The 15,860-nt window shown below is 41.6% G+C and overlaps 1 protein-coding gene across 1 annotated transcript in view; it reads left to right on the top strand.

Moving 5' to 3' along the window:
* Positions 1-15,860, top strand: part of LOC147692387 (cytochrome P450 2A13-like) — a 977,490-nt gene that overhangs the window by 363,739 nt on the left and 597,891 nt on the right. The window contains exon 4 of the mRNA XM_086938609.1: positions 5,514-5,674. Coding sequence (XP_086794735.1) covers positions 5,514-5,674 — 161 coding nt within the window. The remainder of the gene's footprint in view (positions 1-5,513; positions 5,675-15,860) is intronic.

Raw genomic sequence — 15,860 nt, 5'->3', positions numbered from 1 at the left:
CTGTATATATTCTTCACCTTTTTAGCACTACACACAAATGTCACTCAATTGCACTTGTACACCAATTCTGACAGTCTACCCATGTATTGTATGATATCATTGAATGACGTAATTCTGATAAAAAGACACAGTACAACCATTTGATCTCATGACTTATTTGTTAAGTATTAATTTCTAAAAGCTGTGTTTATTAAAGAGCGTTCATCTCAGATTGCATTAATAGGAGTCTTAAAGTAATTTTGTCTTACCCAACAGAACCACTTTTTTGTTTAACCATTAAGTGCCCAGGTTCTGAGGGACACAGGGTAACCCCTTTTCTTTAACTAAATAGAACTTTGAATACACTCCACCACCACCCTGTTTAATCTCCCCATAATTGCCTTGCCCCACATTTGCCTAAATAATTCCATCATGAGCTGAAAACCTATTGTAAAAAATGAGTAATAGTTTGTGTATTGGATTCAGAAACACCTCTCATTTACACCCACCTAGATAGAGTATCTATCAACACAATGAAATATTTATTTTTGTTTTGGCAAAACATGAAAAGGACCTAAAAAATCTACTGCAACTTTGCCACACCTTATCAGGATTAAAAACAGGAACTGGAGGAAGTGTTGATGTGACTAAATGTTTGTCACTGTAGGAATATTGTATACACTACCTCACCAAAAGGTATTCACCTGTTACAACGCATTTTTTACAACGCACTACCACTACAACGCAGGCATTACAACGCATACCATTACAACGCATTGCGCTGGGGGGCGCTCTAGGATAAGAGGTAAGTTTAATTTACTATCCAACACCTTCCCTAGGGTCCACGGGGACTGGAGTTAGAATAGTAAATTATACTTACCACTATCCAGCACCCCAAAGCGCTATGCGTTGTAGTGGTATGCGTTGTGAATACCGCGTTGTAATGGTATGCGGAGTAAAAGTATGCTTTGTAACGTCATACATCCTCACCAAAATCTCCACCTTCCAATCCACACCAGGCCACCAAAAATTATGCCTGACTCTACATTTTATGTCAGACATCACTAAATGACCTGAGTGAGCGGTTTCTAGTATTCTTTGTCTAAAGCATTTTTGTGAAACCAATTTGTCTCCTCTAAATTATTTTATAAAGACAACTCATTCTACTTTACAAAAAGTTAGTAAATCAGCACCAACTGACTTTTCCTTTGGCCAAACTGTAATTACAAACTTCAAGACATTGTGCTCTTTGCGGGCATTGTGCCACACATCCATGTCTGAACAAATCACCTGATCCTCAATACTGGCAATAAGACATTCTTCTCTTTGTTTCTGTTATTTTGTTTTCCCTTGCACAACCCTTTATAGGAAGCCTGGAAACAAAACCTCTGCCTAACAGCAAAGTTGGTCTAAGTAACTTTGTTGCCAGCCTACCCAACCTGGCAGTTGCTTTTTTTATTTCATTACCAGACAAAATATCCACCAATGGCTTGCAATCTGTTCTTAACCAAAACTTCCTTTCCCACAGATATAGTTTGCATTTTTCTATACCCCACACACAGGCCAACATCTCTTTTTGTGTCACAGAATATCTAATTTCTTCTTCTTTTACTCTCTGAAGGCAAATCCTACAGTAAGCTGTTTACCACCAGCTAGCTGTGACATCACTGTTCCCATTCCATAAGAACTAGCTTTAGCGGTTATATATGTCTGACAACCCTCAACATAAGCTTGAAGTGCCACAGACGCTATTATGCTTTGTTTGATTAATTGAAAATGTCCCAGTCACACTGATGTCCACTCAAAATCTACCCCATTTTTTTAGCAGACCCCTGAAAAAAACTGTGAGCTTTGAGAACATTTTGATACATTTTGAATAGAACTCACACAAACCAATGAGAGCGTGACTGATCTTTGTCAGACGGCTAAAGAGCATTGATGATGCCATAGACAATATTTGGCTTTGGCTTCACAACTTCCTTTCAAAGTACATGTCCAAGATATTCAATTTAATTCACACAAAATATATATTTACCTTCTCTGATGGCAACTCCATTGTTCTGTAAAGTAGCCAAACCCTTTCTACAGTGCCAACATGCATTTCTTTAGTATCAGCATGCACTAAAATGTAAACTTGAAAAGTTACAACATTGACAACATTTTGGACATGACTTTTTGAAAAACAGATTCCGCTGAGGTCAGTCCAAATGGCATGTAGCAAAATTGAAACTTACCATTAGGTGTAACAAAATCAGTTAAATTATGTGACTGATCATCCAATACTACCTAATGATAAGCTGCATGAAGATTCAATGTAGAGAACTATTTGGACTGACCTACTGCTATGATAAGATCCTCAATACATGGCAAGGGATATTTTTTCATCTCAATAGCATTGTTTAGAGATCTAGGATCTATACACAAATGTAAGTCTCTTGATTTAGTTTTGGCTAGAACAATTGGTGAAAGCCATAATGTAGTGCCTACACATTCAATAATACTGTCATCCTGCATTGTTTTTTAACATTTATTTAATTCGCTCCTTATGCCATGTGTTACATTAAGGAGACCATAACTAACAGGAAGGACTACCTCCTTGACTTTATTAGGGTGTACAAATGTTTTTAAAATGTTTGTTAATTCGCTCCTCATGCCGTATGGTACGTTTCGAAGTCTTTGCTTAACTGGAAGTACTAACTCCTTGGCTTTAATGATGTGTATTAAAGGATTAATTTGATGCATTTTTTTTAAACACCCCTTTACATTTTTACTTTCGCGCCTGATCTGTGAATTGATAAGTGAAACTGGGTACTTCTGACCAGTTCCAATTAACTTACCATAAGCAGCCATGAAGCCACCATCCAAACACATTTATTCCTTTCTGAGCTACAATCTCAAGAGATGTATCAGCACAATAGACTCCACCTCAATCTATTCCACTGCCTTCAAAGACTGTTCGGATAACATCTGGGGAAAACAATCCTTTGCTGGACCAGCACTCTTTGTACTTTTCAAAGGAATTGATGGTGATTTGTGCTCCAGAATCAATAAGAAGAGCATGGCAAGACCGTCACTTTTCACAGATACCAGCTGATCACTATACCTTTTCTCACTATGCACACTGTTTATTTCCATACAATCCACAGATACCACTAATTCTTCCACTTTTTGCTCAACATACTCTAAATCATCGCTCATACATTGTTGCTGAACACTCCTAACTGATATGTGTCTGTCATATTTGCATACCTTTCCAAACTGACCAATTTTCTTTTACTTCCAGCACTCTTGTGAAATTGCTGGACAATTTCTGAAATTCAAGAGATGTGTAGTTGAACCACATTTAAAATATAAGTTTTGATGAAGGAAAGCCTGCATCACCTTAACCACCCCAACTATAGTTCTCATTAGATGACGATGGCCGTTGCACTCTAGTCTGAGACTTAAAATTCACCACAGAAACATCGCTCCAATTATTTTGCTTCCTGTTGTTAACAATCTGTGCTTATTTCTAATCTATCATTTCACCTAGTGGAGGATTTTTAGAAGAATTGAAGCTTTTGCTGTATCTATTTTTGAGTAACATCTACAAACAAATTGATCACAAATCAATTGTCAAGTGAACCCTTCAAATTCACAATAACTCGCTAATATTTTCAGAGCAGTAGCACATGAGTCAATGGATTCCTTAGGACCTTGGGTACGAGCGAAAAATGTATGTTAGGAACTACTAAAATTACTTTCCCTTCAAAATATGCATCAAGTTGTTTTACTGATATTTGAAATTCATCCATGTCATCATCATCTGAGCCAACATATTCTAGCAATTGTTCAAAAACCATCAATATCTAAGTAATAGTAGAGTACATTTTGTATTTTATCTGCCGTGAATTCTCGCATATCCATAGCACCTACATATGCATTAAAAGACCTAAACCACAAATCCTATTTTTTGGGGGGATCCCCATGTTCTTGCAGGAAAGGATTTGGTGGAGTTACTGCCTGCAAAATTATGTTATAGAGAATACGATTGAATATAAAATAGAAACATAACAAAAGTATTTAAAAATGGGAAAAAACAGAGGAAAAAAATGCAAAGAAAGTTTGGACAGTAACAATTCTTAACCATGTATACCCTCTGTAAATACACTAAGAAACTTAGCATATACATTGTTTTTTAAACATATCAATGCTAATGTTCTGCATAAGTATCCACTTCTTTGAATAAGTGTAAATCATACTGAAAAAAATTAAGTAGCATGTCAATCACTGTTGACACGTCTAAAATTGATGACTTGATGTGTCAATTGCAGTTATTAAGTATTATTTTGCACATGTAGATCCTCAAAAAATAAATGTGCCAATCGATGTTTACACATCCAAATCTGTAATCATCTTGGAAGTCCTAAATATGGTGCTGTTCTTTAAGCAATGCTGGATGTCACTCTAGCCCATGCAGGAAACTATTCAAATTTTCATTATTGCCGATACTGTCGGCAGATTGAGATGTTTATCTCATACCATTTTCTGCGGAGACTGCCGAATAGAACTTTCAATCACACTAGTGTGTCCTGAAAGTGCTGCAGCCACATGATCCTTCCTAACGTGCTTACAGATCCTCGAGCACAGCGGGCTGTAATCAAAAGGCTCTTCAAGCGCGGTGCGCACAAGAGAAGAGAAACTGAATTGACCTCTCTCACACCTTTCTTTACACTGCTTTGTGTTCCTCCTCCAATTCCCAGCGGTAATCACAGGAAACTGAACCTCAAATGAGCGACAACTGAATAATAATTACAAACACCACAAATCCAGTTTCCCGCATAGAAACTAGACTCTCCAGCACCTCAAGTCCGGTGATTTTACTTAAAATGATCCCTGGGCCCAACCAATTACAACACAGTACCTTGAAATAAGTCCTGAATACCTCCAATTGTATATACAGTAAACCAACTCATCGCCAATCAGTGAAGACACGATTTCCAAGCAGTAGAATAGTTTTTGTTGAGCCTAGTGAATACAGGTTAGGAGTACATAGCTATAAGTATAAAGGGCCCAGGATATCAGCGCCAACTGAGCAACATACCACAAATTACATCATTACACTGGTTAACAGCATTCTCTAATAGAACATAACATTCAACCAATGAGCCCAAGACCACACAGGTACTTACTCTGATGACCCTACTTTTGTTGGCCATTAGTGTAAGGTTTCTGCCATTTGAACCAGCAAGGGCATCACTGCCAGAAACATAACAGTCTGTGCTACTGTAATTAAAATAGGCATACCATTAGTTTAACAGAGAGGGTACTGCATCATGTTTGTGCAGTCTACCATGTCTGGCAAACTCTAACTAAGTCCCAAAGTCCCCCTGTAGTTTGAAATGTGGATACTGCCAAACACCTACATATTCCATGATCTCATGACTTTACTCTTTGGGATTATTCTTTTATAGTGTCACAAATGTCTAGTGCTAATGTAATATTCAAGTTATTTTTCTTGGATCACTAATGAACATTTCTTTTATTTTTATCAGGAACTCCCATCTGTACACCTCCTCTTCTCATCCTTGTATCTGGTAATGTCATCCTCCACATCACTGTGGGGGAGCGATTCAACTATGAGGATAAGATATTCAACACAATTCTCGATACCTTGAGAGAAGGCTTCCACATCATGAGCTCCTTTTGGGGACAGGTAACAGTCTGCTGTTTTCAGTGTTTTGTTACATTACATATTGCAAAGAGATTTAACAGCAAATAAGCCACAGAGAAACTATAGCAGGTGTCACAGTAAAAGGTGAGCAAACATCATAGATATTTTGAGAAAGAGTATAAGTCTGATATTGTCTGTAAAATCATTGGGAGTACAATATGAATGGTGTCAGGATCAGAATGGCTCTAACACTGTTTCTTTTTCAATTAATGAAATGACAAGAGGATTAAGGACAAGTGACACTATTTGCTACAGAGGAAGAAAATGGGCAAGTGTTCTAGATCAGAATGGTAGAGCTTTCCCAAAAACAGAGCAGCTGACTTGGCGTACAATCTAAAAAATCAACCAGCATGTACATAAATCCAAAAAAAAGCTGTATTGGGGGACCAGGAGAAAATCCGCAAGGAACGAAAGTCATGCTGCCCACAAGGCTATGAATTTCTGCACAGCTGGTGAGTGATTTGTTTCACTGGCCTAGATTAAGATCACTGCTATAGAACATTTGTAAGCAATTGGGATTAAATGCAGGTGTGATTTTTCCAAAAAGTGACCGGAAAGGAAGAATTTCACTCATTACTCCAGGATAGTAAAGCAAAACAGAGGACATGATCTGAGACTTGCAAACAAGTTGAAAATCAAAACAAAAACCATGAATTTCATCCAGATAGGCCTTGGAGAGCCACCATACCCATTAGCTCACAAAGTGTTTGTTTCAGAACTCCATGCCTCCTCAGACTGTTCAAACTTCTCTCTTGTAAGAAGCTGATTTAAGCCATTTCCTATTAATCTAGTCCCAACTGGTTTATCTCACTCAATGTTCTTCCTGTAAACAAAAGCCCTGCCCACTCCAGGACCTAATTAATGCAGGCCGCAGTGCTACCACATCAGTAAGCACCTGGTCACCTAGCTTGCCACTTGCCTGTGGCCTCCAGTTCCTGCTTGTTGAAGACTGATCCAGTGACACAGCAGTTGCCCGGGTTTTCCCGCTGTGGTTTTCCCGACCAGGTTTTCCCACTCATTGTTCTTCCCACCAACAAAGCCCCACCCACCCCAGGACCTACTTGATACAGGCCACAGCATAACCAAACTGCTGGCGTGCCTAAGAAGAGTCAAAGGCAAGCCTGTCTGCACTTGGACCATGCCCAGTGCCATGACCCCTGGCCTTTCCTCCCCTGAAGTCAAACTATATCTGAGTTTTACACCCTCGACCCTGGATGCCGCAAGAAGCACGGCCACAGTGCTGACCCACATTCCATGGTGGGAGCTTTCACTTGTACCCAGTGACACATCAGCCTATAGACTAGCCCCACCCGAACATACCACAGACACAACCTGAACAAAAACACCAAGTTGCATGTGCCCTTCTCAACACACGGCCATTATGCAAGCATTCCACTGAAATATGGGACCTTAATCGCCACACTCACACCCGACATCGTCTTCCTCACTGAGATTTGGCTCAACCCCACATGCATTCCAGACATTGCAACTGCGATCTCCGATGGATATAAAATAACTCACCAGGACCGCATTAAGAAGCCTAGAAGAGAAACAGTCATCATCCACAAAGAGACCATACAGTGTACCACCACCACCGACAACACCACCACCCTCATGGAACATGTCAACTTTAAGCTCCACATGGATGACAAGAAAACTATCAAAGGCACCCTCACATACCTAACCCAGGTCCAAGCTCCAGCTTCTGCAACACCATTGTAGACTTCATTGTGCTCTCAGCCTTAGACTCCAAGGACTACATCTTCCTTGGTGACATACATTTCCACTTTGTTGACACCAATGACAAAAGCACTGTACACTTCCTCTGCAGTATCAGCAGCCTCTGATTGACCCATATTGTCCATTACCATCCACACACTATGAGACACACACTGGACCAAATTTTCACCTCCAGGAATCATGTCAAATGCAGCAAGGTCACAGAACTCACATAGACCGATCACTCCATCATCCACTTCAGCATCTCCAGGTGGAACTAAATCTTAGAGACCAGCAGGGCGAAAGCCATTAACCCCTCCAACCCTGCTACCGCCATCAACCTCTAACCATAAGTGAAAAACTTCAATACCTGGATCACTAGTTGTGCAGACAGCATCATCCCCATCATGAGCAACATTCAGGGAAAATCCTCCAAAAATGACAGCTGGTACACTAAGAACAGTGAAACAAGACAGCAAACAGTTAGGTAGGAGATGGTGCACCACTAAGGACACATCCAACAGGACAGCCTTAAAGACCTCCCTCAACCTCTACCACCACCTGCTGAGGGCAACGAAGAAGACAACCCTTACTGCATGCATCCAGACCAGTGCCAACAACACCAAGTAACTTTTCAACATTGTTAAGGAATTCTCCAATCCGGCTGCCAGTGAAACCCTCACAGGAGCTGTGTGACAAACTCGCCCAGTTCTTCCACAACAAAATCCCAGCAATATACAGAAACTTTGATCCCTAACCCACACTTACAGACTTCCTTGACAGATACAACACCACTGTAAACACCGTAACTGGCACGAACCATACACTGACCACCTAGGACATCCTCTCAACCCAGGACAGCACCTACACCATGAAACCCATCCAATCTGAAGCTCCTACACACCAATGCCGCACCATATCTTCAACCTCAGAAACCAAAGGATAAGCCAGGAACTCACCGCCCTGCTCAACATCTGTATCACCACTGCAGCATTTTCCGACACCTAGAAACACGTCAAAGTCAAACCACTGCTTAAAAAAACCTCTGCCAACCCCATCAAACTCAAATACTACCAGCAATATACCTGCTCCCATTCCCAGTGGAGGTACTGTAAAAGATCATCAACAGTGGAGTGGTGTGGCTCACTGGTTAGAGGCGGCAGACCCGGAAGCAGAGAACGGCCCGGGACCAGGGTTCAATCCCCGACATGGCAGGGTCGTGGACCAGGATCAACGGACTCGATAATTCTCGCCTCGGTGCCTACTCTAACCAGGGATCACACTCGGCAACTCTGGGCATTAAGCTTGCCTCATCTCTAAAACGGCCCCCCACAGACTCCGGGGATGCCTGGCTTCACCTTGGAGATACCCAGAAGGGACCATCTCACAGGGAAAGCCAGGACGGGTTCCCCAGCGGTCTTCAGCGCCAGGACGCTCACGGGCAACAGTGCGCTTTACAAGTCCCACACATTCACAATCAACTCATGAAAGTCCTGGAGAATGACCAGCTACATAACGCCTCCCAATCCAGACGTGAATCCCTTGCTCACTTTGCCACTGGAGTCAAGCAAGCCCGGCTGAAGACGGCTGTAATGCCAGAAACCGGTCCTGGGAAGCTTGATTCCGGTCCAGGAAAGACATGGCTTGGCAGTTCGGGCTGGACTGTTCCCATGAGGCACAGGGTCAGACTGATTTGCATATGGCCATGTCTGAACTGGGGTGGCGGAGTGAGCTAAAGAACGGCGATGGATTAAACCCAGATCAGTTGACTGGGGGTGAGTGTTTGTATTGTCAATGCTCCGTCCATCACCACCTTTGGTTTTTCTCTGCAGCAATCACAGCCCAAAAAACACCCTATCCCAGCCACCAATGACATCCCAACCCCCCCTCAACTGGGGATAAACAGCGGCTTTGATCCTCCTTGACCTCTCAGCATCCTTCAATACCATTTCCCACTAACTACTGAACCTAAGGCTCCACAACATCGGCATCCAAGGGGATGCACATAGATGAATCATCTTCTTCTTCACCGGAAGAACCCGGAGGATCCATCTCTCCCCTTTCACCTCTGAACCCAAGTTGATCACCTGTGTTGTCCCCCAGGGCTTATCCCTCAGCCATCGCTCTTCAATGCAGATATGAGCCCGCTGGCCAACATCGTCAGATTCCATTGTCTCAGCATAATTCCTATGCAGACAATACTCAACTCATCCTCTCACTTACTGATGACTCCAACACCACCAGAACCAGCTTCCACAGATGCATGACAAATGTCACTGACTGTATGAAGAATAACTGCCTGAAACTGAACACAGACAAGGCAGAAGTATTGATCTTTGGTAACAACAGCAACACTTGGAACAACTCCTGTTGGCCATCAGACCTAGGACTTGCACCCACTTCCTTCAACTATGCCAGAAACCTTAGAATCATCATTGACAACAAGCTTACCATGAAATCACAGATCAACGCCATCTCCTCTGCCTGCTCCCTTACTCTGCGCATGCTATGTAAGATCTTTAAGTGGCTACCCCTATAGACAAGACGTATTGCGACACAAGTACTCATCACCAGCCGACTGGACAATGGCAGTGACCTCTATGTAGGAATTGCCCCACACCTTCTACAGAGACTTCAACCATACAGAACACAGCAGCAAGACTCGTCTTTGGCCTTCCCCGATGAACTCACATCACACCCCACGCTAGGAAACTCCACCAGCACACAGTACAGAAGCAATGTTAATTCACTCTGCTGACTTGCACACATGGCTCTACACAGCCAAGAACCCTCCTACGTTAGTCACTCCCTGACCTTCCATAAACATTGAGAAGACTACACTCTACCTCCCTTTCACTTGCTCATATTTTCCATATATACCGAAGCAGAAGTAGAGGACACCCCTTCTCCCACATCACAGCAAAGACTTGGAACAGCCTCTCCACACCACCGAGCCATCATCACACTTCTGGAATGTCGAATGGCCCTCAACAGCAGGTTGTTTGAATAAGCCTATGGGACCTGCAAGCACCTGGATACCCTATTGGATGATTAGCTGCGCTTTATAAATCCTGATTGATTGGTTGATTTAGTGATTGATTCACTGTCAGCACTCAATTTCAGATTGAGAGGTTGAGAAAACCGGTTCTCTGCATTTCTATTTGGAAAGCCTTTTGTTGGCTTACAGATGAAAGTGTCAGCCTAGAGACAATAAAAGATGAGCAAGTGGTTGAAAATCCCTAAGAAACATGCATGATTCCTGGGCTCATTTATTAAAGGACAGAGGCTATAGTTTGTATACTATTGGGCAAAAGTTTATGAAACCATGATAACATCTTCTATGTGAGATCACAGTGTTTGGGCTGGGTATGCAGGAGAGTATGGTTGGTAGTATTCAATTTGACTCATAAGTCACTGAGCTATTTTTTCATACCTGGAATATTCATTAATCTTCACCAAACCACAGAGAACAAATAAAACACTGTTATTTATCGCTGACTGAATATTGTAATCAAAGCCAAAGGTATCCAGGGATTTAACTGGATGCAAGCGTTTGTGTGGCATCACACTCACTGCTCAGAGGATAACAATGACCTGTGTGTATTTGGAGAGAAAGGTAGCATGGATTTGACTAGTGTTCCTCAGCTGCACCAGGATCAACCTGGCATTAGTCTTATGGGTGTAACACAAATCTGGCCCTGCACCAGCTAATTCCTTAGCCAACAACTGCATTAGGCTGGTGCCCCCAATGTGTGAGTGAAGTCACAGACTGTACCTGTTCCATTGAGATACTTTTAGAAACCCAACTCAAGATGTTAGTAACTCATGAACACCCTGAACAAGCAGTGGATAAATAACACTTATGCTTTATCAGGGTGCACAGAGCCCTCTGTTGTGCATTGGTAGCGTTTGTTATCACATTTTATGTAAAATAGGGTACAGCAGAGATTTTTAAGAATGAAAGAATGTTCCTGAATTCCTCTAGGATTTCTGCTAATATAGACTATATTTGAAGTCCCAGCCATGTTGAGGTGATGGCTACTGCCATATAACACAATTAGCTTTCTGCAGCATGGTGTGTCAATTTGTTGTAGAATGAAATGCTAAACAACAAAGGTGCAGTGAACCAAAGTGAGGAATTTACAGAAGTCATTTCTAATGACAGAGAACTCTCACCCACTAGTGGTAGCCCACGTCATCATTGGGTTCCTTTTTACATCACAGGAAATTGTATTGTACCTGAGTGGGATCTAACATATATAGAACTCTGGCCCTGGAGATAAAAGGTTTATAAACCTAAGAGGAATCCCGCAGATAAGATTGTAAAAAATTATCTAATGGTACAGATAAATGTAATAAAAAAAACAAATATCACCACTGACTTAAGTAAAGATTATCTGCATCAGCCAGGAGAAACACTGATAAAAACTGAAAAAGAGATGTCAGTCATAAAAGTACTGCAATGACTGGACAAGGATTATTGAGTGTTATAATTCATCCTTCCATGCACACTTCCAACACCTTTTCCCTTAGTGAGCGAGCCACTTGGGTCAAAGCTGTTACAGCTACTTCAGTAGGATTAGAACTCAGACCCCTTGCTCAGCTTCTACTAACTCGGTAGTAGTGCTTATGACTGCACATGTCAGGCTTCTACTCTGGAGATGCAGTCCAGTAATCCCTTTCATCTAGCAGGCAAATCATCCTTAATATAGACACTCTATTGTGAGTCTTGCCCGGGCTGTCCCCAATTGGAAGAAAGCCAACAACCAGAAATCTGGCTATGGAGCTCAAATAGCTTCATCTGCCTTGCTTGGTGGTTCATGTAACTGATCCATAGGAATTTGGGCACAATGAGCAGGGTTCCAACCCAGTAAGTATCTGATTGATGCTGACACACAAAATACATTCTACTTGTCTACTTCAGGACAATGTTTCCGATGAAGTGCACCCAAGGTATGGAAATTCATAATAAATCCCTCCTAGGCCATATCCAGAAAGAATACAAAGTTCTGATGTTACAACTATGCTTCCAGGCATGTTACAATTATAATTCGCTGCCAACAGGATTCCTATGAGAGATTTACCAATATGTATTGCTCTCCCCATGACTTACTTTCAAGCCCCTCTGGTGCTACATCATTTGAATGGGGCTATGACCCCTCATACTCATTTTCCTCTTGAGCCTATCTTTCTAGCTGTTGACTCCTAGACTACTGCTACCTTATTTCCCACATTTTTATCTTTATTTACCTACATTAACTGACACACTTTTATTTTGAATCCATTCCTAATCCATTGTATGCCAATTATAGTTTGTGGCAATGTCTTGTTACCTTGATGAGTCTGATTCATGCTATAATCTGCCTATAAATAAATAAACATGAATGTGGTAAAACAGCTCTTTCATCTTCTATTTCAGATTTATACCATTAGCAGTTTATTAAAACATTTGTGCTAAATTTACAGTTCACTTACCAAAATGTCAAATCTCGGAGTCTGTAAAACATTTGTTTTAGCTTTAGGGCAAAACACACGTAACTGTGGTCTGATTGACATGCTTCATCTACTTTGGAGGTCAAGCACATATATCCAAAGTCCAAAATTAAAAAACTGTGGGAGCCTATAAAAAGTATACATTTCCTATATGCATCCTGCCCAAAAAGTTGCCAGATGGAATCTACACACCTCTGTTACAGATTCCAAGGCAAAGACATGCTTAATCCATTACACTTATTGTGGAACAAGTCCGATTTTTTCACTTTTGCCAGCATTCTAAAAACCTCCCACTGGGCTGTATTCCTTCCAAACAACCTTTCAATTGGGGACTTCATCACATATCTAATGACCTCGTATCAGGTGATTTTTTAACTTTTTTGAACATTGTGAGGCTTTTTAGTTTTTAAAGCATGATTTGCATGTTATACCCATCTGTAAGAGCAGGACATTTGAAATGGCCCCCATTGTCGCTTCCACTCTACTCTTCCTTTATCCTGCAGAGGAGACAATTTAATGCAGATGCAGGCATGACGGAATACAGCGGGCGTGCCGATGGCACACCATAGGCAGCCCTTCTGCGCCCGTCCACACCAACTGCACACAGTGCCAGACATGCTGCCAGTCCCCACAGTGAAACCTCAAGACATCCAAATGGCAGAATGAGCTACACCAGAGAGCAACTACTGTATCTCAGTAAGCTGGTAAATAATTACACACTGACCCCAGGGCACATAATGAGGAGATAACTTTATCCGAATCCACCACAATACCTGGCTCTCTGAAATGTGGTCTACTGCGAGGTCTCTTCTCAAGCACTCAACTAAAATCAATGTGTTGTTAAGTAAGAGATAAATGTGATATACTATTTATTATAGAAACCTGGACCACTCCAGACTCCACCATTAACCTAGGTCTTACATGTCCCCCCTGGATATAATAACCTCCCTTAATAAACTGCGTAAAACTAAGAGGTGGAGAATTGGAAAATATTTTGAAGGAAAGCTGGAGCTTTGTATTTTTAGCTCTCATTGAACATACTGGGCCCGATTTGATGGGCCTCTCTTTGAAGGCTGAAAAAGGTTGTTAGTGTCAGGAATCTTATGCTATCGGCCCCCCTCCGACCCCCCAGTCTCCCAGCCTCACACCTACAGTCTCTGATAGAGGCTATTTCTAACATGGCCATGGCCCATTCCAACTTTTTTATTCTAGGAGAATTTAATTTGTGTGCTGAAGAGGTTTTCACTTTCCCACAATATAAAGAATATCTCGGGGCTACTCCAGTTGGTATCTGGCCCCACTCATTCCAGAGCCATACCATAGATCTTATCTTTGCCCGAGAGCGGTTGGTCACTATCAAAGACACTTCCCTCTATGCTGGACGGATCATGCGCTAATAACTTTCTAACTTCATGTTAGGGTACTCAATACCACCAAAACGGCAACTGGCTTTTCACATATTGGTAGGGTATGGCATTAACTTGGAGTGCATGTCTACTATCTTTGACCTAGATACATTTGGTAGAAGAAAATTATAAAATCATGGAGGGAAATTTCTTGAACTCCTCAATACTGTAATCCTGGGGCAAATTGTAAAAAGCACAGCTGTCCCTCTGCTCCTTGGTATAACCCCTCACTGAAATTGGACTGCAGGAAATTAAAGGAAATGGTGTAGCTCCTATAAGGATGAGGACATCCTTAGGATTTTGTTATGTGTTGAACATGCATCAATTTGTTGTGCTGTTATGTTTTTATTTCAAAAGCCAAATAAAGCTGTTTGATTGATTGAATGTAAGAACGAGATTAATAAAGGAAAAGCTGACCATACTGCCACCACCACTCTTGCTGCACCCAACAATACCAAAAAAAATTCTTTAACATCATGCATGAAGTCCCCAACCCTGAATGCATGAAAAGGGACTTCACACTGTCTCAAAAACTATGTCATAACATTGCCCAGTTCTTTGAGGAAAGTTTTGGTAGTATTCTGGACAACATCAGGAACTCCTCTCAGTTGAGAGGCTAACCGTCAGCTGCTGCAGTCTCTGATGGCTGCCTAATCATTGAATCTCTTTTCCACCCTGCCTGTATCCTACCCAAGTCAGTTTATCTTTTGTAAAACTCCAGGTGTAAGCTTGATAACTATGAACCTACTTTAGATGACTGTTTTCATCCCTTATTCTTTTCCTTTTAGACCTTTTCCCCGCTATTTTTGTATAGCATGATATTAATTCCTAACTTGATTTAAAGTTGATTTTGTGTTGTTTTTATGATGTAAATACCGCTTGCATGGTGGTAAGTCCACCCTTTTATGATTTTTTAAACCAAATAAAGTATCATTAAACACCCTTAGCCAAATCTACATGCTCTGGCTCCCACTTAATCCTTTGATGCACAGGGTCTATAATGACATGGCAGAGGAGTCTTTTTCACTGCTGTACCAGATTTGCAATCCATTGCTGAACTCTGGCACAGTACCACAGACCTGGAAAAAAGCCACTGTCATCCCCATTTTGAAAAAAACCCTCTTTGGACCCAGCAGCCCTTGGTAACTTCAGGCCGATTTCACTATTACCCTTTCCGGTAAAACTATTGGAGTGTTATGTCAGTAAAAAATGATCCCATTATCAAGAGGGCCTGGAACCAAGACGCTGTACTCACTACCATGGATGAACTCCAGATGCTAGTCGATACGGGTCATCTAGCGATCATGATCCTACTTAATTATCGACCACTTTTGACATAGTAAACCATAAAATTCTCCTGGATAGACTCACCTCGGTCAGAGTAGGTGGAACTGCACTGAAAATGTATCCAATCCTATCTATCGGAGCACTGCCAAGTCACTGATCTTCCCCCATTCTGCTCTGCTTTTAGAGAAGTTAAACTTGGAATCCTCCTTGGGTCGACTTTTATTCCAAATTTGTTTTATATATAGAGGGTGCCGCTAGTGACC

Source organism: Lissotriton vulgaris, chromosome 9, assembly GCF_964263255.1.
Source record: "Lissotriton vulgaris chromosome 9, aLisVul1.2, whole genome shotgun sequence".
In the NCBI taxonomy this organism is placed as follows: domain Eukaryota; kingdom Metazoa; phylum Chordata; class Amphibia; order Caudata; family Salamandridae; genus Lissotriton; species Lissotriton vulgaris.
The sequence above is the reverse complement of the archived record's forward strand: the minus strand, read 5'-3'. Positions and strand labels throughout refer to the sequence as shown.